General features: G+C 39.7%; 1 protein-coding gene across 1 annotated transcript in view; it reads left to right on the top strand.

The window, feature by feature from the left end:
* Positions 1 to 14,485, top strand: part of G9a (histone-lysine N-methyltransferase G9a) — a 57,873-nt gene extending 43,388 nt beyond the window's left edge. The window contains exons 12-17 of the mRNA XM_080276778.1: positions 817 to 961; positions 8,061 to 8,172; positions 9,185 to 9,339; positions 10,772 to 10,867; positions 13,655 to 13,830; positions 14,335 to 14,485. Of these exons, the coding sequence (XP_080132904.1) occupies positions 817 to 961; positions 8,061 to 8,172; positions 9,185 to 9,339; positions 10,772 to 10,867; positions 13,655 to 13,830; positions 14,335 to 14,485 (835 nt within the window). The remainder of the gene's footprint in view (positions 1 to 816; positions 962 to 8,060; positions 8,173 to 9,184; positions 9,340 to 10,771; positions 10,868 to 13,654; positions 13,831 to 14,334) is intronic.
* The last annotated feature ends 9,418 nt before the right edge of the window (positions 14,486 to 23,903 follow it).

The raw sequence follows: 23,903 nt of genomic DNA on the forward strand, positions 1-23,903 counted from the left end.
GTTGTGGTGTGGATATGGATGTTCTGGGAAGCGTTATGAGGAACACACTGAGGTGGTTTGGCCATGTGGAGAGGATGGAGGTTGAGAGACTGATGAGGAGAGTGTATTTGAATGAGGTGGAGGGGGGGAGAGGGAGGGGGAGGCCGAGGATGAGATGGAGGGATGGGGTGGAGAGGTATATGAGGGAGGGGGATGTGAGTTGGGAGCGGGGCAGTGAAATGGCGGGGGGCAGGGCGACTTGGAGGCGATTTGTTTGTGGCCACCCCATACGGGATTGAGGCATCTGGCAATAGATAGATAGATAGAATAAGTAAATAAAAACAACAAAAGTGGGTGGTGGGGGCACTCACCATCCACTCACTCGATGTAGTGCTGCATTGAGTGTCTGCCCTTTCTCGTCTTCCATCCTACCATCCACTCACTCGATGTAGTGCTGCATTGAGTGTCTGCCCTTTCTCGTCTTCCATCCTTCCACTTCTGTCTTTCTTTCCTTCACTCTTTCATCTTTCCTCTACCTACGGGTGACTTTACACTACCTCTTCTGTCTTTCTTTCCTTCATTATTTCCTCTTCCTTCTACCTATGGGTAACTCTACACTGAGTGACAAGCCAAATGGTTTCCCATACACCAGGAAACCATTTACTATGCTGGGTGGTAACCATATAACCAAAGTATGGCATCTCTTCACTTTGGATTTGTGGCATGAACTGTATTGTATTACAGTGTATTGTAGATGTTTGAGGATGGAATTTTTAGAGACGTTTGTTCAAGTTGTTATGAATTTTTATTTATTTATTTATTTTTTTATATTTTCAGTGATATAGCTGGAGGAAAGGAGGAGGTTCCAATCCCTTGTGTTAATGGTGTTGATGATGCCCCTCTCCCTAAAGATTACCTGTATATTGCTGAAAACTGTGAGGCATCTAATGTCATCATTGACCGTACTATTACATCACTGAAGGTGAGCCAGAGCATGCTACAGTGATCTTAGTTGTAATACAGTCAATCCTCGAGTAACATGTGATTGAGTAAAACGGTTTTGTACCTACGTGGTCAGCATAATGCGACAGGTCATAATCAACATGGGGACAATCTTGAGCTTATGCGGAAAGTGTCAGCTGGCCGGGCGACGCAGTGAATGTCACTTGCGGTACCGTTACCCGCTAGACTCGCCATGATTGACAGACTTACATCCGGGTACATCGACCTCCTCCGATGAGGACAGCTCTGTTGTTTCAGCCTTGGGCATTGAAGGATTCAACTTAGATATTGAAGAAGGAAGTGCAGGAGTAGCAACATCACAGCAGTGACAACAACAGTCGGGGTGGGGAGTGAAGGGAGAGTGCCGGGGAGCCACACATCAACGACATACAGGTAGAGCCTAACTCTTGCTATTTATTATGTGCAGTAGTGATGCAGAATTTCCATTTTTTCCATTGGAATGAAATATTGACATTATTATTTTTTTTATTTTTATTTATTTTTTTTTTTTTTAGGATATCTCTATCCATCTATTGTCAGATGCCCCAATCCCATAAAGGGGTGGCCACAGCCAAGTTACCTTCATGTCGCCCTGTTCTCCATTTCACTGCCCACCCCTGCAGCTCACATCCCACCTCTCTCATATACCTCTTCACTCTATCCCTTCATCTCATCCACAGCCTCCCCCTCCCTCTCCTTCCCTCTGCCTCACTCACATACACTCTCTTCATTAGTCTTTCTCTCTCTCCATCCTCTCCACATGACCAAACCACCTCAGTGTATTTTTCCTAACGCATTATATCACATCCACATCCACACCACAGTGCTCCTTCACTTCCTCATTTGTCAATCTGCCTCTCCATGTAACTAACTCCACATGCTCCTCTCAGATAACTCATTTCCACTGCTCTCACTCTTGACTTGTGTCCTTCCAACATGATTATGCTTCACTTGCATATGATGGAGTTGGTATCACAATACTATCATGCAGCGCCTTTTTACTTCCCTGCCCACTTCCCTATTTCTATCACTGCTTTCAAAGAATGAGCAACCTTTCATCCTTGTTGTACCCTTTGAAGCACTTCATCCTCCAACTTCCATTACTCATCACACGGGTATGCCCAATTATGTAAATGTACTCACACTTTTCATTTCCTTATGCTCCAGCCTCGCTGTACATTCAGTGACTTCATTTCTCTCAAAGACCATAACTTTATTCTTCCCTACATTCACCTTTAGATTCTGTTTCTTACACACTCTCCCAAACTCATTCACCAAGCATTGCAGTTTCCCTTAGTCTTCACTTAACAATACAGGTATATCCCAGTTTAATGATGAAGTTGGTTAAGTAAAAGTCCATCGCTAGGCTGGGTGTCTTATATCGGGGTAGATTTAACATGTAAAGTATAGGGATGCGTTTTTGAGTCTAAAGTCCCTCCCCCCTCAGCCAAGTCTTAAACCCACCCTAATGAGTCTGAAAACAAGTTTCTTGTTCACCTAAACCTCCAAGTAGCTTTCAGACAAGCTAAACTACACTTAAAAGCAGTTTATAACTCACCTAACCCAAAAATAAAATCTGAAAATTGTTAAATATATGTCTGAAAAAAATCTAACTTAGTAAACTGTACCCCAAAATGACAATGTTCACTGCACCTATGATGAAAACACATTAATATAAGTCTAGAAACAGTTTATAAATCAACCAAAACACAAAATTTATGGCTAAAATATCATCAAAATCGGTAAAAAAAAATCTAAACCTATCGTTAAACCAGGGTTAAGCCATCGTTGGGCGGGGTATGGTGGTATTTCTACCCCCATTGCTAAGCCGGGGTATCGCATCTAGGGGTATTGTATATTGGGGTATACCTGTATATTATCACCTGCAAACAACAGTACAGGAAGTTTCCAAAGGCTGTCCTCTCGCATTAGAGTTGCTCCAACATCCACTGCCCTGCTATGTATCTCTTTTATAAACCCATCCATTCACAGATTGAACAACTATGGAGACATGATACATCCCTGTTTCCATCCAGCATTCAGGTAGAAAAATTCACTCGATTCATTATCCACGCACTGCAGCCTTAGCACCCTCATACATATTCTTCATGGCATTCAACAGCTTTCCATTTACTTGATATATTCTTAATACACCACCCCCTGCTATCGCGCGTTCATCTATCGCGGTTATCTGCTTTCGGGCACACATCAAATGCATGACCATACATGCTTATCTCTCCCCAAGACCACTATCGCTTATCGAGTTTGAAGCGCCCAGGTTGAGGCCAACAACATACGTCGACGGGACGTGACGGGTTAATCATCAAGTGCTGTTTTGCTAACCTGTATAATTTTTTATTGGATATCTCCTCTGTGATGTATATAAAGATTTGCTTTTTGCATGGTTGTGTGATGATTGCCGAACGCACCATGATTAATGAACGCTCTTAACGTACGATACTGTTTTGGTGCAAGTTTTACCTATTGCACATTTTAGTTTGCATGCTGTGAGGTGAGTTATAATCATTGAGGGGGATCTGGGAAGCAAAGCCCCCCAGTTAGCTTCCAATGACTACAGTTAGGTTTCCACTGCTATTTGTGGTTTTAAATTGTATACATTTAAATTTGTAGGGTGTGTTGACATCATGTCCAGTCAGTGAGATCGACAGTAACCACACTGTTGAGGACGTTCAGGCAGCTTTCTGTAATATCACGAAGTATAGTAAACCCCCATTTATCCGGCGTAATTCAGTCAAGCCCAATGCTGGATATTGCATCCAGCTCAGTATTCAGCACTGAGCTGGATATTGGATTATTATCTATCTCAGTTTTCTATCTGAAAAACTTTCCCATGAGTAAATGATGAAAATTAAGCTGAAAATACAATAAATTAATGATAAAATAGAGAAATACAGTGCTGGCTGGCAACCATTTACAATCTGGTTGATACACCTTGATGCTGGATATTGCTTAGAACCGCCGGTTACATCCTGTTTCAGACTGGATATTGCATAAAATTATCGGATATTGCATTAATAGAGCCAAGCCAGCGGCGCCGAATATTGCATTGGGCCGGATTTTGAGAAGACGGTAATTGAGAGTTTACTGTAGGTAGCTATGTTTCGTTTGGTTTCCAGTATTTTTTTTATCAAAAGTCAAATGGTAATCACCTGAGATGTGTCTAATACTAAAATTATTTTCCTTGAGCGTGTAGGTCTATAAGAAAACAGCTCGAATTGCTGCATCCCTGTCTTTTGTATTTACCCTTTTGTTTTTTGTTAATACTACTGTATTTCAATACCATTCTTGTTCATAATTACAATACAGTTATATCTCTTTCAGTGTTTTACCTGATGGTGGGTATGAGTAGGGGGTAATTTATGTGGGGTAAAATGGTAAAAATGGGTAAAAGTGCACAGTTTTGGAAAGTGGCCAGACTACATTGTACTTTTATACTGTACATGCAAACGTACTTGTATTGTTTGAGTGACGCAGGTTTGAGTACCATGGTCCTTGTTCAGTCTACATTGTCCATATTACTCGAAGATTGACTGTATTGTCTTGTAGCATTTAGGTTACTGTGTAACTGCTGAAAATCAAATCTAAGTCTGGAATAGCTTGGACACAGTACAGCATGCTCTCTTTTTACAATGAGGAAGTGTTTGAAGAAATCCATTGCATAACAATTTATCATGTACAGGTATACCCCGGTTTAACAATACCCCATTAGGCGGGGTGTTGTATTTTGGGGTAGAGTTAACATGCAAAGTAATTGGATGTGTTTTTGAGCCTTGGGTTTTCCCCTCAGCCAAGTCCAAAATCCACCCAGATGAGCCCAAAAACAAGTTAAAAGCCAGTCTAAATGGCATAACAGCTGTAAAAGAAGCTTACTTAAGCCTAACACCTGTAAATAACTCACTAAAACCAACAAATAAAATTGGAAACTTGTCAGGTTTGTCTGAAAAAAATCAAGCGTAGTAAACTGTACCCCAAAATCACAATGTTCACCTCACCTATGGCAAAAACACATTAATCTGAGTCTAAAAACAGTTTATAAATCAACCTAAACACACAATTTTAGTCTAATATATCAACAAAATCGGTAAAGAAAAAAAAAAAACATCTTTAGACCGAGGTTTGGCAGTTGTTAGGCCGGGTGTGGTCGTATTTCTGCCCCCATCATTTAGCCAGGGTATTGCATGTAGGGGTATCATGTATCGAGGTATACCTGTGCTGTATAATTTGGGTTCAGTGGGGATATGTTTTTTGGCCAAGGGTCACCCACCCAACAGAATTATAAAACAAGAGCCCATCTTACCTAAAATGGATCTTATTTCTTTTTCATTCCAATTTACATGCTGCTTACCACCAAAAATAAGTCTGAAAAGAAGTTTCAAATTCACCTAAGGTGGCAATTACTGTATTTCTTTTCACAGCACTTCACTTGCTCACTTACATTCCAACACCACACTCTTGTTCCTTCACTGACACTAACACACCCAATAGTGACAAATGCAAATGCCATCTTGGAACAAACAACTGACTGTAGACTTGCATGAGGGGGATCATATATGGATCAGTGAGGCTTCAAATGGGATCATAATCATCGTACGAGTGTAAGTGAAAAATCTGTCATATCAAAAAAAGGTCCTAACTTTTTTGTCATCATATAAGCAATTAATTGCATACCAGTTCATTGTATAACGAGGGCTTGCTGTAGTATCATTACTGAACCTTCCTTGGCAGATTAACTATGGCTTTGCAAAGAAGATGAGATAAAGAGAAATGAGATGGTAGTTACATATGGAAAAGAAGAAGCTTGTTAGAAATAGAGAATCCATCCATCCATCCATCCATCATCTAATCCTACGTTGCCCCATTAGGAGCGTAGGAGCCTGGGGCTAGGAAAGTTGGTCCTGGCATTTAAGATGAGAGTGACCAGACTCACTCATCCCTGAGTGGCATTACGGGAGCAATAAACCACAACCATCCCTTGGATATAAACCTTCACCGGCTCAATCCGACTGGAGCACCTTTATTACCCACTAAACCACCAGGAGCCAAAATTTGGTGATATGGTTACCACCCAGCATAGTAAATGGTTTCCTGGTGTACAGGAAACCATTTGGCATGTCACTCAGTGTAGAGTCACCCACAGGCAGAAGGAAGAGGAAAGAATGAAGGAAAGAAAAGGTAGTTAATAGTATGATGAGAACTCACTCCAAGTAAAAAAAAAAAGGGACATCGTTAGGGCAGTATATGCAAGAAGTGTACAAGAGTGGAAGGAGCACAGTAGGAAATAGCATGAAATCAGAATAATACTGTACTGGAAATAAAGAAGAGCAAATGAAAAAGAGATAAAAAGAAATATCAGATTACTTCAATGTCAGTGAGATATTGTTCTAGAAGGAAATAAATAGTGTCAGCAGAACAAGAGAGCAGATGGGATATGCAAAGAGAGAAGTGGATGGCACATTAGTGGAAAACTTTATTGGTTCAGGTTTGCATGGTGATGTAGTCACATATACTGTATACAATGGGGAAAGATGAGGTAGAGCAGGAGTCAGCAACCATTGATGGACTGAGGACCAGAACTGTCTTGTTACTCATCTGGGAGCCCAGATGTTTTGAACATGGTAAAGACCACACCTGCCTCCTCCAATAATAATAATAATAATAATTAGTAATAATAATACTGTAATATAAATGTGAATACATAAGAATACTGTACACATTAATTAGAATAACATTTATTCAAAGTATATTTCTTAAAATGCACCATCCACTCACTCGATGTAGTGCTGCTGTCGGGTGTCTGCCCTTTCCTCTCCATCCTTCTTTCCTTCCATCCTCTTCTCTCTTTCTTTCATTCTTTCCTTGTCCTGCCTACAGGTAACTTTACACTCCCTCTTCTGCCTTTCTTTCCTTCATTCTGTCCTCTTCCTTCTGCCTGTGGGTGACTCTACACTGAGTGACAAGCCAAATGGTTTCCTGAACACCAGGAAACCATTTACTACGCTGGGTGGTAACCATATAACCAAATTTTGGCGCGTGGTGGCTTAGTGGATAATTATTTCGCTCCAATCGGATTGAACCGGTGAAGGTTTATATTCAAGGGGTGGTTGGGATTGATTGCTCGTGTAATGCCACTCAGGGATGAGTGAGGCTGGTCACTCTCATCTTAAATGTTGGGACCAACTGCTTAGCCCCGGGCTTGTATGCTGCTGATGGGACAATGTAGGATTGGATGATGGATGACGGATGGATGGATATATATTTCTTAAAATGATATTCAATGCACGTTTTACAAAATTGATGCATTAGAAACAAAAGAAATAACTGTCATTGAAACAAATATCACCATGTGTAGTAGAAATAGTCAAGGTTTTTTATAAGAATTATACTGACTACTGTACAGTTTTTATAAAAGTAATGCATTAGAAATAAAAGACATAACTCATTAAAACAGTTATCTCCAAGTGTAATGGAAATATTTATTCACATTACTTACTGATTACTTTGACTTTTCAGTGTATTCAAACTGCCAACCTAAAGGCAATGAGAGTCAGTGTGATATTTGGTGTTGTTTCTCACACGAAAGTTTCTCAATAATAGGCTTCAGGCTGGAGGTGCGATTGGTGAGATGGAGTATTCCTTTCAAGTGTGAATAACTTTTTCAGACAAATTAACTCTAACTAGTGTTGGCCACAGTGATTAACAGCCAGTAATACTTAATGTTTTTTCACTCTCTGAGTAAGTGAAAAATGGGAATAATTTTGTGAATTTGTGGAGCTTACTGGCAGGCCACTCAGACTAGGTTCACAGATCAGGTCAGGCCCATGGGCCGTGGGATGCTGACCCCTGAGGTAGAACCATTACACAAATTGGCATACAAAAAAGTATTGGCAGGAATGGATGTGATTTCACCAGTATGCCTCAAGAAATGGTGGGATAGTATTGTGGAATGATTAGTTAAGACTTCTTTGTATGCCTGAATTGAATTAATGTAAACAATGTAAAGATTGGCAGAAAGCATACAATGTGACCTGATTCCCAGTAATGAATATTATTGTGCTCAGTGGTGTGAGTGTGAAGATGGGTGCAACACTGAACATTGTGGCTGTGGACAACTCAACTTCCAGTGCTGGTTTGATCCTGATGGCCGCCTCTTACCTGAGTTCAATTATTCAGGTGAGAGACTGAAGATACAGCATTGATGATCAGTACTTTTTTTTTTTAATTATTATTATTTTTTTTTTTACATTGAGTGGCAAACGTAATGGTCTCCTGTAAGCCAGGAAACCACATACACTCGCTCCAGAAAGTATCGGTGCATAATATGTGTTAAATATTATGACACACGGAACAAAGGAAACTGGAAATTGCGGTTCTGTCCTCCCACAGGCAGGCATCTCTGACGATAGATGACTGCTATATCAGATACCTCTTATGTCCTTCATAATGAGTAGGGAATGGCCGTAAATGTTATAATATATACAGGTATTAACGGACTATCACTGCCACATGGTCGAATCATTCCGGATGACATCGGACCCACAGTGCACCGATACTTTCTGGAGCAAGTGTACAGTGCTGGGTGGTAACCATATTACCAACCCATATGTGTTCCATATATATCAGCATGTGGTTTGGCAGAGGATTAGTGCCCCTCTGCGTAAAACATCTAACTCAGTCAAACAGCCACCCTTTGCGGGATTTTGGCGTCTGGCCAGAGATAGATGCAGTAGATAAACAGACAATTCTGAAAACTTGCATAATATAATTTTATATGGAATTTTCATTGGAGTAATTGATGTACAGTATTTTGGAGTTCAAGCTTTAATGAATGAAGTGTTTGTAAATGATATTAAAACACTTATTTTTTTTTTTTTTTAATTGAAGCTTAACTTTACATCAGATCTCATTATTACACTGACCTTGATGGCCTGTATATTCCTGTTCTGAATGTTTATTAATTTATGCCCGTAATGTTGGCATGTTGAGGTGATTGCAATATTTTACAGTGCAGAAATAAGCTGTGCCTTGCCCTGCTGACCTTGAACAAGATTATAAGGGACTTTAATTACAGGAAAGAATATACAGTACCTTATTCAAGTATCGTCAGTGCTAAAGCATTTTTTAATGATTCCATGAACTTGTGATAATAGCTACAGAATATTTGTAAACAGCATTTGGTTTTCAGACCCACCCATGATCTTCGAGTGCAACCGAGCATGCAGGTGCAACAAGCTGTCCTGCAACAACCGAGTAGTACAGCATGGGATCTCAGCTCATATGCAGCTTTTCAGGACTGTGGGCAAGGGTTGGGGTGTACGTGCCCTCAAAACCATTCAGAAGGTAACACTAATAGTAAGCTGCAGGTACACAGCCCTTCATCCTGAAAGTTTGGAAACTGCGGGTTTGTAATTTGGAAGGATGTTCCAAACTTGGTGACAGGTGCCAAATTCAGTTGGCTGGAAGCACCTTAACTTGGGGTGCTGTAAAGACATTGTACAGCTGGGGTAGCAAACTGTATATTTTTTGTAGGTCTGTTGTAATTTATTTTGGATCTTTATCTACAGTTTAATCAAGATATTCCTTCCCTCCTCTGTGATAACTCAGGCATAGGTGTGGTGGTAGTAGTAGCTTCAACCTCAGGCTTATTTGATTACAAATTTGGTGGACTCCAGGGTGATGAACTCAGTGGACTGCAGAGTGAAGCTACTGTTATGCAGTTTACCATCCTCCTTTTGAGGGAGGGGGGAAATGAGAGACATTTTTATAACCAAGTCAGGAAGCCAACCAGTCATGTTGGTGCCACCACATAAAGCATCCCTTTACAGCACCAGCTATGGCAGTCAGCAGTTACAGAGTGGATAGAATTATGCAGTTTGAGGTAACATTATATGCTGGATGTTAAACCAGTGATTTGTGGATTTCCAGTATACGATAGTAGCCATAGGGAAATTGCCAGATATCTCATGGCAGACCAGTAAGATCATTAATGATAGATGAGCCACTGAAGATTGTGAACAGTTCTGCTACTTTGGTAATGTCAGTATTGCAAGGATGATGCCAAGCAAAGCACCAGTGCTAGTGTGCAGAATGGATGGGAAAAGTTAGGAGCATTGCTACCCATCGTGATATCTCAAGTGTTCTTGTTGCCCTCAAAAAGAAAAGTGTTATGTGCCTGTTTTAGAATGTCATACTGCCTGACAGTGAAACATGGGATATGACAGAAGTTGGTATAATGAGACTGGAATGAAATGAGCAAGGTGTAAGAGTACTACCAAGTGAACCATCTTACCCATGTCATATGGAAAACAGACTTAAAACCAAAAATGATATTACATGCAACACTGTCTTACTGAGACTGTCTTGCTTTTTGCAGTACCATTGGTGTACAGTACTGGACTGCCACATTTTCTCATATAGTGGTATACAGTTGAACATCCATTATTCTAACACTGTCAGTCCACAACTTCAAGCATCTGTATATTTTTTAAATATCAGGTTTTAAAAGTTTTTATACATATGTTTTTAACTCTGAAAAAGGTTATAAGACTTGTTTAAAAGCAAATACTGCTTAATTTCCATAGCATCGTAGACTTTATACTTGTTTCATCAAGTTAAGCTTTGTGATGTAAGCTAATACCACATGCAGTATAGTCTACTGTATAGTATCTTGTCTGATGCCATAAGAGAGTTGATCATTACTTTATGTTACTTTGGATTTGGAATCTTGATATTCTGTTTGTTGTACTTGCTAACTTAGTCTTTTTCCCTGCAGGGTTCATATGTTTGCGAGTATGTTGGGGAGATCATCACAGATTTAGAGGCGGACCAGAGGCAGGATGATTCATACCTCTTTGACCTAGATAACAGGGTAATTTTTGGAATTTGTTTATTTAGCTTTGTATGTACCTGTTTTCATTGATTGCCAGATCTCAGTGTTCTTTTGCAGCCATCAAATCAAATGCTGATGTAAAATTTTCTGTCACAGCTAATCATCAATTCCATTTCCTTCTTTGAGTGACCCATATTCAAATACTTGTCCATGCATCCATCCAAATTGTCTCTATCTTCTTTTCCTTTCAGTCCTGTTAGTGTCAGTTAACATTCTTTTTGTTTACCCAAGGGTTCTCTGCAAGATACATATTTCACATTGGGCCTTTTTGGTAAAAGTCCAATTGGTCCTGCAACCAAGACCAGTAGTCATTACTGAACTTTTCAGTAATGACTAGTGTTCTGCTTTTATATATATATAAAGAAGGAGTATTTGTAAGGAGAGTGGAAAGGTTACAAGAGGATGAGAAAAAGGCAGAGTATAAGAGAGGAGTGGAGGAACGATTGGGCAAATACGAATTGGAGCAGATGGGGGACGTGGAAGGTGTGTGCAGGATATTTACAGAAGAAATATGTGCAGCATGTCATGTGGTGTGTGGGATGAAGAGAAGATGGAGGGGTGTACAAGGAACAGCGTGGTGGAATGAAGAGGTGAGACAGGCTGTGGCACAAAAGAAGAAAGCCTACAATGAATGAATGAGAAATAGGGGCGTGGAAGAAGTTGAGAGGCGGAAGAGAGAGTTATATGTAGAAAGAAAGAGAGAGGAGAAAAGATTAGTAAGAAAGAGTAAGAAGAGAGCAGATGAGGAATTTGGAAGGAACTTGAGTGTAAAGTGGAGGGACTGTAAGAAAATGTTCTGGAAAGAGGTGAAAAGAGTAAGACAGGGTGGAAGTGAAGTTAGCAGGGGAGTGAAAGATAAAAATGGTAGATTACTAGTGGAGAAGGGAGAAAAAGTGAGCAGATGGAGAGAACATTTTAAGGAATTGTTGAACATAGAGGATGGAAGTAATGGGAGTATAAGTGGCTGGGGAATGGCTGGGAGAAGGAGGGAGGTGAGAAGAGAGAAAGAAATCAGTAGGATAGAATAATCAGTAGGATTGAAGTTGTGGAAGCAATGAAGAAAGTTAAATTGGGGAAAGCCCCAGGAATTGATGGAGTGTGTGGTGAAATGCTGAAGTATGGGGGAGAGATAGTAGTAGAATGGATGTGGAAAACGTGCAGATTGGCCTGGGAGGAAGGTAGAATCCCGGAGGATTGGAAGTCAGGTATAATTATTCCCTTGTACAAAGGAAAAGGGGAAAAAGAAGTGTGTGGTAATCATAGGGGCATCTGTCTTCTTAGTATAATAGGAAACGTGTATGGTAGGATACATATTGACAGAGTTAGAGAAAGAACAGAGGAATTAGTTGGAGAAGAACAGGGAGGCTTTAGGAACAGAAGAGGTTGTGTAGATCAGATATTCATTCTTAGATCTTTAGTGGAAAAGTTCTAGAGAAGGGAAAGAAGTTGTATGCGGCTTTCATGGATGTGGAGAAAGCATATGACAGGGTGGATAGACAAGGATTGTGGAAAGTATTAAGAATATATGGAGTAGATGGGGAGTTGTTGAATGCTGTGAAGAGTATGTATGATGGTGCTAAGGCTGCAGTGCGTGTGGATGGTGAAGTGAGTGAATTTTTCTCTTTGAAGGTTGGGTTGAAACAGGGATGTGTCATGTCTCCATGGTTGTTCAATCTGTACATGGATGGGGTAATAAAAGAGGTACAAGGTAGGTTAGTGGATGTTGGAGTGGCCCTGGTGAGAGTGGGTAGTGTTTGGAAACTCCCTGTACTGTTGTTTGCAGATGATACTGTGTTGTTGAGTGAAGATGAAGGAGAGCTTGGTGGATGAGTTTGGGAGAGTGTGTAAGAAACGGAATCTAAAGGTGAATGTAGGGAAGAGTAAAGTGATGGTCTTTGAGAGAGATGAAGTCAGTGAATGTACAGCGAGGTTGGATGGTGTGGAATTGGAAAATGTGAGTACATTTAAGTACTTGGGTAGTGTGATGAGTAAGGATGGAGGTTTGGAGGGTGAAGTGCTTGAAAGGGTACAGCAGGGAAGAAAGGTTGCTGGTTCCTTGAGGACAGTGATAAGAAGCAGGGAAGCGAGCATGGAAGTGAAAAAGTTACTCCATGACAGTATTGTGATACCAACTCTAACGTATGGAAGTGAAGCTTGGACGTTGCTGGAAGGACACAAGTCAAGAGTGAGAGCAGTGGAAATGAGTTATTTAAGAGGAGCCTGTGGAGTCACATGGAGAGACAGGCTGACAAATGAGGATATAAAGGAGCATTGTGGTGTGGATTTGGATGTGATAGAAAGCGTTAGGAGGAATACACTGAGGTGGTTTGGCCACGTGGAGAGGATAGAGGGTGAGAGACTAACGAAGAGAGTGTATGTGAGTGAAGTGGAGGGGGGAAGAGGGAGGAGGAGGCTGAGGATAAGGTGGAGGGATGGGGTGGAGAGGTATATGAGAGAGGGGGGTGTGAGTTGGGAGCGGGGCAGTGAAATGGCGGGGGACAGGGCTACATGGAGGCGATTTGTTTGTGGCCACTCCAAACGGGATTGAGGCATCTGGCAATAGATAGATAGATAGATTTAGAATCAAGCATATTTGAATTGCTCGTTAAATGTGCTTGAATATTGCTGGATAATTTCTCTCTCTTTTGTTGCGATATTTTGTGCTTGAAATAGTGCGTTCTTTCCAAAGCTGTGCTGATATATTTCCTGATATTTTTTAGGTATAATACATTTAGTTTGACGTAAATTAACTTTGTCCTTTTACAGGATAGTGAAACATTTTGCATTGATGCAAGATCCTATGGCAACATCGCTCGCTTCATCAATCATCTTTGTGAGGCTAACTTAACGCCAGTGAAAGTGTTCATTGACCACCAGGATCTAACCTTCCCCAGAATAGCCCTTTTTGCCAACCGGGATATTGAGGCTGATGAAGAACTCGGGTATGTTTTGCTCATGCGTATGTTTTTTAAGTGGCTTTTGCAATACCTGTATGTTTTAGCATCCCCAGTTAGAGTTAAGTTGGCTCTTGTTGTTTTGTACAACTGAACCCTGATGTTTAGTGGAGTATTACTTAGAAGAGATCTTCATGACATTAGGAAGGCAGATAAGTCTCTTGGCCACTCACATCCTAGGACTTGAATGCTAAGTGAATTTACATGTGGTCCATTTCACTGGTCATTTTACTTATATCATCTTCTTGTTGTGTGTTTTCTCCCTAATAAGTGTTTTCTCTTTCTTATTCCTACCTTCCACCCCATTATAGTAGTAGTAAATTATGATGATGGTGGCAATCTCTTAGCCATTAAAAATATTAATACTCACTAACAGTCAGTGCATAGATTACTTATTTTTATTATTACTATATTTGTGTTGACATGACTTATCATGTCCTGGAATGTAAGTATTCTGCAGTAGTGTCATTTTTATCTCATCTACTTTAACAGGTTCGATTATGGGGAGAAATTTTGGATGATCAAATATAAGCATTTCACATGTACCTGCTTGTCTGAGAAGTGCAAGTACTCCAGTGACACCATCCAAACAACCCTTGAAAGCTACAACAGGAAGTTAATGGAGCAGCAGGAGACAATGTAAGAATGTAGGGACTGCAAGTCAGCTTTGTAATTACCGATATGCACGTGTACTGGAGAAAACATTGTTATGCAATGATGACATTTCCCAAAGGGGACACTGTTTTTTCTTAATCTGGTTAACACTCAATAATTTTACTCTTCACATGGAGGCTCTCCATTGTCAAAGAGTTCAAAATATCACGGTTACCCCCTAAATGATGGCTGACGATATTTTACTTTGTCTAAGAGATTGTCAGGCATGAAAAGACTGATCTTGCTGGGGAGTGTCTTGAGTGTATGGAGGAGTTTTGTTATTTGGAGGACATGTTATGTGCTGGAGGTGGGGCTGGAGTGTGTGTGGTGGCTAGGGTAAGAATAGGTTGGAGGAAGTTCAAGGAACTATTGTCTTTCATAACATTGAGAGGGCTCTTCCTTTGTGCTAAGGGATCTTTGTGTATGGCATGTGTTAGTAGTGTATTGCTGTATGGGAGTGAGACCTGGGCAGTAAAGGAAGAGGATATTTGTATGCTCAAACATACAGAAATGACAATGATTAGATGGATATGTAGTGCATCGTTGCATGCAGGGCTGGGGGGGTGGGAGAGACTAGGATTGAGATTGAAGAGCTGAGAGGAAGGATAGGACTGGAATGTATTGGTGTGTTGAGGATGGGTAGACTGAGATAATTTGGGCATGATGAGAGGATGAAAGATGACAGTTAGGTGTGGAAGGTGAGAAATGTGAGCATCAAGGTTTCAGAGGCAAATCAAAAAAGGCCTGGAACAAGGTCACAGAGTGTGACCTCAGGGATAAGGGACTGAATGGGGAGGTTTTCTGGAGATTGAGGAGCATGAAGAACCACCATTAGGTGACCAAGACCGATGCATGCAAGCACATTGGAGCCTAAAAACAATATGAAAGATGCAATGTCCAGATGACTTGACTTACCACAATGACACCTCCCATCATCCAAGAATAAAAAAATGCCTAATATCTTGATGAATACCAAAGTGGCTGCTGATGCCTTGTCTGTTGTACTTTGGATAATGCCAGGCCATTTTACTTGTCACAGGGCAATCATTCATCATCCAAGGGTTAACTCCTTAAGTAGGATGACATATTTAAAATTATTATTATTATGGATCTTTCTCAGTTTAGGGATGAAATTTCATATTTGAAAGTTAAACTTAATTATCTTTAACCCATTCACCGCCAGAACTCCCTCCTAACTCGAAATAAAATTGCCTAGTGGTATCCTGAATATTATATACCGGTACTTTGCATCACCTGATTGAAGAGGTTAAGGGTAATGAAATGTTTGATCAGTCTTTGAAAACATTGGGGTAACTGCTTTTAAGATGTTTTGCTTTTATTATTATTATTATTATTACTGTTATTATTATTTTTTTATGGTAGTGTGGTGTGTATTACATTGGCTTAGCTCTGATGACATTGGACTTAACTTTGAAGCATTACCGTATATCCCTCCATGTAATGTACACTGGCATATAATGCGCAACCATGATTTGGCAAGGGATATTTAGTGGAAAAAAATTTAGAGTTTCATTTATTAATTATTTATATTCTGTATCTGCAAATTTGTGAGGGAAAATAATTTTGTATTAAATTATTTAAATGGGAATTATGGAATCATACAAATCTTGCACCACTGCCTTGCATTCATTAGTAGATGATCAGCTGTTTTTTATTTTTTTTATTTTTTTCCCCTACAAGCTACTAATGCAGTTAGCATGGTGCAGCCACTCCAAGCTCCACTTGTATGGATGTTTAACCCACAGAATTCTTTGTTTACTGTTTATTTAGGATGTATTTATGGTAATGCACTCTCATCTGAGTTTGCATTACTCGTAATGTGATTAATAATTAGTAAGACTATTGAGAGATTTTCTTCTGACTATTGGTGATCTTGGTACTTATCACCACAGCCTTTAGGCCTACCCCAGACCATGACCTTCGTGGTATAATGCACATGGTGATTTTTTAAACAAATTTTTTGGGAAAAACTCTGCATTATATGACATTACTCACAAAACTTTAATGCTAGATATGAAATTCATAATTGTTTTGATTCTACTTGCTAGCATTGCTGTTGAATATTTTAGTATTTGGAGTTATGATCTGCCCTAACAAATGTGCTTAACCTCAGAAAGTTGATGTCTTATCATAAACTAAAAAAAAAAAAAAATCTGGGATCAACCAAAATAAAAGTAAAAATTTGCAGTACGGTTCTGTATAATGGTTTTACTGTCTGAATATGCAGAGTTCTAGGAAATTGGAGTACTGTTATATTTTTATGTACTGGTACATAAATGTATATTTTATGGCCTTTTTTACTTAAGCCAGACTGTTGTGAACAAGGAAGATGTATTGACCTTATGAATTCAGTGTGTGTTAAATCTACATATTAGTCTGCTCTTCGGACAGTTTTAATCTGTTGTTGATGTTGGGTTTGTTTGACATTTGTTCCAGATACTTTTTATTCATAGCATCATAGTCATGATTGCTTGTCTTAAATTTATGTTGTTCAGTACATATAATATTTGAATATTTGTGTCCTACCTTTTTTATAACTTGCACATCACTGTCACCTATTATGTTTTGTTGTTATGTAATACTGTATTTTGTCAGACCCATAAAATCTGATCTAGTAATCGTTTTAAGCCATTCCTGCCATTCAGAGTGGGAAGAGGCTGATATTATATGCAACACAATTTGAAAAGATCATTAATTTATGTATTTCCGTATTTTCATGTATTTCTGAATAAGTCCTTTAACTCATTGTCTCTTGGAAACAACAACACTACAATGACATTAGTTTTTGCCTCTACCAAACATCATTATCTAGCTTAGGGGACACTTTTGAGCTGGAAGGGTTAGATGTAGCCTTCATCAATGCCATTAGTACTAGAGTTTCATTAACTCAGAGAGTAAACTTATGTGGTGGAAGTGTGAGAACAATGAAAAATGTCATTGGAGTGAGAGAGTAAAGAAATTTTTACTCAATAGGTCTATGATGTGTGTGTGGTAGTTGTGCAGATATTTGAGTCAGTTTATTTGTACCAAATGTTAGGGATACATAGATATATTATTTCAAAGTACAAGAAAGTTGTATATATGCACTCCAGTTATTTGTTAGTTATGTCTGTTTTGCTTTATGTAGGTGACTTAAGACCACCTTGTAAATAGCTTAGACATTTGCTATTATTTTATGGGTTTACTTCCTTAGTTTTAATATTACCTCTGACTTGCATGTACAATATTGTAGTCTGGTCGTGTTGTTTTGATAAAAGTCAGACTTACCTCTTACAGCCAACATTTTAGCTTGTTCAGTGCCTGGTAATTTTCCATACTTGTATCTTTGTCTTCATCATTATCGTCGTCATCATCCTTACTACATACAAATGGGATGGATATAATCGAGAAACAAAAAAAGAGGAAAACACAAAATTACTGGAGGTATCAACAGATTGCCCAGCAAGATGGGTCATAGATCTATTTACTCGTCTCTCAGGCCCTTACAGTTCTCAGTTCCACCCCACTGGGAGTGTCCATCCACACTGCATTGTTTGTCTGATTAAGTCACTTTTGCAGTGCCAGTTGAGAAGAGCTGTTTTGTTGGTCCAGATTAAAGAAGGATGCAGCCCTGGTCATATGCATCTGTATAAATACCTCATCCATACATTTCTGTCCTTCAGTTCTTTTGCATTATCAGTTACCACATTAAACCACCCACTTGGTCTTCCATACCTCCTTCCACCCTCAAACTCCCTAGCATACTGTATACAAAAGACGCTCGCTATAACGGACTAATTGGGTAAAGCCGAAAGTCCATTATATCTGATGGTTCCCCCCTTGAGGTGGGATTTCGAGCACATGTTTGAAAATCAGTGAGTACAATAGCATATTCTAGTACTAAACATGAAAAAGTATACACATTTTGCACTAACTTGGCCCATAATTTTGCCTTTTTGCAGTTTGTTTCACATTCTTGTTACACCACTTCTTCAAGACAAGTACAGTATTACTGTAGTTTGTTATTACAACACTGCAGTCATGATGAGGGGGGGGGGCACAATTTAGGCCAGGTTGGAGTAAAAAGGATAGGAAACATGTATTGTGACCTATTGGGACCCATTTAACAGCCAGCGGAAGTTCGATGGCCTTCGTAGTGTCCATTAAATCTTATATCTGCCATACCTGGGTCCATTATAGTAAGGTCTACTGAACACTCTTTTTATATTCCTAATCATATTCAGTCTTTCTTTGTGATCATAAAATTTATATCTTTTAAATAATTTGTTAATCTTTTACCCTTTCATTGGCACAGTAGGCATCCTCATGCCATATCCTTCATGAATTTCTGTAATCTTATCAGTCCAAGCAGTGCAACCCATATATTCCTCAATAGTCCCATTATACTACTCTCAATCATGATATTTCATACTCATGTTGCACCAGTGTTTTGCAACCATACCATAGTGTAGAAACTAGTACCCCCACATTCAGTCCTCTTGCTTCTCCCTGTACTTGGTTCTCTATTCCATATGAGGGCCTTTATTGCCATCACCACTTTTCTTCCTTATGACACACTACTTTTCATTTCCTTTTTCTCAGTTCACTACTTGGCTTTTTTTTTTTTTTTTTTTTTTTTTTTTTTTTCCCTGCTACCCTATAATCTTCCACCAGTTCAGGTGTCACATTTTAGTAGTTTGTTGCATTGGTAGTCACGTTTTCTTTTCTAATACTGTGTTATATTAACTTCTCACTCAATAGTTAGTTTGTATGCTTCAGTGCGCATCAGTTGTGTGACAAATTTTTAAACTCCCAGGTATTCGGGCCCCGTGAGGGGCCGGGGGAGGGTTTGGGGTGGTTTGGCCCCCATGCTGTCCTCCTCGTCCTAACCTCACCAAATCACACTACAACACTCTACAGACCATACAGAACAAGGCCCTAAAAATAAGCACAGGCTGCACAGCTACTACACCCACAGACCACTTACATCAAGAAACCAAAGTCCTAAAAGTAAAGGATCACCTAGACATGAGAGGCACCCAGTTTCTTGCTACAGCTTCCACAAACCCACAACATCCACCATATTACATGGCAGCACATTCACCCACACCAAGGAACATCAACACCCAGCACACGATACCATACACAAATACTGTCATTCCTCCCCCCTTGCCCACCTCAGTCCAGCTTCCAGAAGCATATCCACACTCAGATCACTCTCCGCACCATTCAGTCACTTAAAGACAACACACAGCTGCATGCACAGCCTCCTGACATCCACACTTCTGAATCCTATCTCCCTAGTGAAGACAGGGTCCACCTGGCCAGGCTGAGATGTGGGCACCATCCAGCCCTCTTAAGCTACCAGAAGAGGCTGGATGACTCTGTCACTGATGCCTGTCCAGGATGCAACACAGCACCCCATACTATTAAGCACATTATAGAAGACTGCATTACACACAATCACCTATGCCAACAACACAACATACACTATTTGAGAGCTCTGTGGGAAAGCCCAGTCTCGGCCATGGCCTTCTTAAGGGACTCGGGGCTGTTCGGCCAGACTGCCTACAGAACAACTACTACAAATTTTTAAATAATTAAATAATTTATTTTAAAAATAGTTTATTATGGTACTTATCCTTTAATGGCCTCCAGTTACCTGTTGATAGACTACACATTTTACAAGTAAAGCTCTGATTATCTTGTTCTCAAAAAGGTGTACCAATGATTCAGTTGGTGTAGTATGAGTAGTGATGGTACAAGGCCTTATTGAACCATGCTTATGTTAGTTTTGACATTGAAAGCATGTAGAATTTTTATTGTAGAATGTATATTCACACCAGCACAATGCATGCGTAAGATTGTTATATGCGACCTATGACAAGACACAGGTATTCATCTTATATTATCTATTAGATGTTTATAATTTATAAGATTCTGCTTGTTAGCAGAGCCAGGTGTCAGCCAGGAGATTGTGCTACAGCTTCAGTTTGTTGATCTGTTTAATTTATGTATTCTTACCCACCTTAGTTATTGTTTAAATGAAGGCCGTCTGTAACCCCTCAAGTTTGAAAAGTCTCATGAGATGAATAAAATCAGTTTAGGATGGCAAGAATGAAATATAGATTACATCATCAAAGTGAAAGGATTAATTGATGCCCGACTTTGATCATCCTTCACTTTATGGGCAGTTTTAAGTAGAATTTTTTTTTTACCTGCCTTTGATAGATTATAATTATAGATTATAATTTGCTGTGCAATGACTTTTTAATCTGACAATTTAGATACTACAGTAGTTTGAAAACTTGTGCCTTCAACTTGTGATGATAATCTTGCCTAGTTGGTAGGCTTTCATGCATTCTCCTGCCCATGAAAAGTTCTGAGGACTTATTCTTCAGGTTTGAATTATGAATACCCGGTAGAATTTCATATTGGAAAAGATAGATTTTGATAGAGACTAGGGTAGTGTAAGTGGTAAAACTGGAACATTGTGTAGGGTAAGCTATGTATACATTATGCACTTCAAAATTTAAACTTTTTAAGGAGTGGTAGTACCTCGAAGACATTCGTTGGAGTCAGCGAATAATATTGTTGGCATGAAGAGGTCATGGATATGGATGCATCAAATTTGAACACTTAGCAGAACAAAAAAGAACAAGTATTAATACTAACTTTTACAGGCATGCTGATGCTTCCAAACTCCTTCATAAAAACATAACTGCACCATGAAAAGTACTGGTGTTGACATTACATTCATTGCTACTTCTGCATCCTATGGCTGTATTTACTTAAGACAGCTTTCATAACACACAAGCATTCAACACAGATTTGTGTAGGATCAAGGGTGAATAGAGCAGGCCCTTGTTATTCAGTAAACTGGTATGCATTGAATTGTTTATCCACCCATCCATCCATCATCCAATACTATGTTGCCCCATGAGGAGTGTAAGAGCTTGGGGCTAGGCAAGTTGGTCCTGACATTTAAGATGAGAGTGACCAGCCTCACTCATCCCTGAGTGGTATAACATGAGCAGTAAACCCCAACTACCCCATGGATATAAACCTTCATCAGCTCAATCCGACTGGAGCACCGTAATTACCCACTAAACCACCAGGCTCCATAATTAGGTTATATGGTTACCACCCAGTGTAGTAAATGGTTTCCTGGTGTACAGGAAACTATTTGGCTTGTCACTACATTGGCAAAAAAGTTGGGATCTTTTTTCAATATAGATTTTTTTTTTTTTTTTTACTGTATGATAATCATGGTACCATGTGGAGCCTCACTGGTCAGTAATTGAGTGTATTTTTGTTTATATGATCACTGTCATACAATTTTAGTTTTCATCATCATCATCATCACCATCCAGTCCTACATGGTCCCATGAGGAGAGTAGAAGCCCGGGGCTAGGCAAGTTGGTCCTGACATTTAAGATGAGAGTGACCAGCGTCACTCATCCCTGAGTGGCATTACATGAGCAGTATACCTCAATCACCCCTTGGATATAAACCTTCACCGGCTCAATCCAATTGGAGCGCTGTAATTACTCACTAAACCACCAGGTGCCAAAATTTGGTTATATGGTTACCACTCAGTGTAGTAAATGGTTTCCTGGTGTACAGGAAACCATTTGGCTTGTCAAGTTTAGTTATTTGTTAAAAGATGCATGTCAAGCATGTGTATGTCAGCAATGAAAGACTAATGTGGTGTTGGAGCTCAAGCAGCAAGTGAAGTGCAGTGAAGTGAAGTAACTACCACGTTAGGTCAGTCAGAAACTTGTTTTTAGACCTTGTTGGGTGGGTGACCCTTTACCAAAAATGTATCTTCACTGATCCATCCATCCTTTCCATCCATCATCCAGTCCTGTGTTGCCTCATGAGGAGTGTAGGGGCCCTGGGCTAGGTGAGTTGGTCCTTACATTTTAGATGAGAGTGACTAGCCTCACTCATCCCTGAGTGGTGTTACGTGAGCAATAAGCCCCAGCCACCCCTTGGATATAAACCTGCACTGACTCAATCCAATTGGTGTGCCTTAATTACTCACTAAACCACCAGGTCCCATAATTTGGTTACATGGTTACCGCTCAGCATAGTAAATGGTTTCCTGGTGTACAGGAAACCATTTGGCTTGTCACTCAGTATAGAGTCATCCATAGGCAGAAGGAAGAGGAAAGAATGAAGGAAAGAAAGACAGAAGGGAAAGAAAGACAGAAGGGAAAGAAAGGAAGAGAGGAAAGGGCAGACACATAAAGTAGCACTACATTGAATGAGTGGATGGTGAGCACCCCACTGATGCCTTGTTATAATTATTGACCGTATACAATAAACCATTATGTGATGGATATCTTCAAATGTATCCTCATCATAAAATGAGGGCGTGCTGTATAAGTTCTTCAGTTTGCTAAAAGCATGCTGGATTGACCAAGGAAAAGGTGATTTGAATGGTGTAAAAGACTGCATTTCAGTTGAAGTAAGGTTGGTTAGAGTTCTGATTTGTCACAGCCACCATTGATGATGGAAAGGATATTGTATGTGGCAGTAACAAGATGAACAGAACTTGAGACCTGCAGTACTAACACCTCCCTCTTCCACTGCATGATGCACTGTTGGTATCTCCTTGTTGGGTAGATTTCTTTTTGTCTTGCTTTTTATCTCCAACTGAATTTGAATTACCATCCCTCTCAGACACACACATCATCATCATTACAATCTTTTTTTCCTCCTGCCCACAGATGTGGTGAGGTAGGGTCTAGAAATCAAGAAAAAAAATGCTAGTGGAAGAACTGCTGAAACCAGCAGCATACCCAGTGAAATGGCCTCGCTCTCATTCACCCACCATTCAAGCTCCTAGAATCTTGACTTATGTATCACTGCTACACCTTTATACACATATGTGCTTCACAGTACTTATCTGAATCAGTTTAAAGAAGGAATGTCAAACAATTTACCATGCACTTTTTTTACAGAATTGATCCAACTAACTTGATTCTGTGTCAGTTCCCTAGTCTTGTCAACTTCCATACCTCACTTTCTTGACTACATATTTACCATATCAGTCCACCTTCATTTTTGGTGTACCATACCTCCTCCCACCTTCAAGATCACTCATATACTCTTTTTTTCCTCACTACATATCCATACCAACTGAGCATGCTTTCTTCACCTCTTGTCCACAGAATTCTGTACTCCAGACCTTTCTTGAATCACCTATTTTCTACCCTTTCCATTCCTGCAGTGCAAACACATTCTCAGTAATTTCACCTCCACTGCTCTAACTTTTGATTTTTCTTTTCATGCTGTACTGAAGTCTGTCACTCTTATGTTAATGTGAACACTAAAACTAGAGTACGTACAAATATTTCTGCTGCCATGCTCAGGCCTCTGTTTTATATCAAGGCCTTCAT

This window comes from Coenobita brevimanus, chromosome 66 (assembly GCF_032717465.1).
Source record: "Coenobita brevimanus isolate Jiangsu-jjx chromosome 66, ASM3271746v2, whole genome shotgun sequence".
NCBI classification, from domain to species: domain Eukaryota; kingdom Metazoa; phylum Arthropoda; class Malacostraca; order Decapoda; family Coenobitidae; genus Coenobita; species Coenobita brevimanus.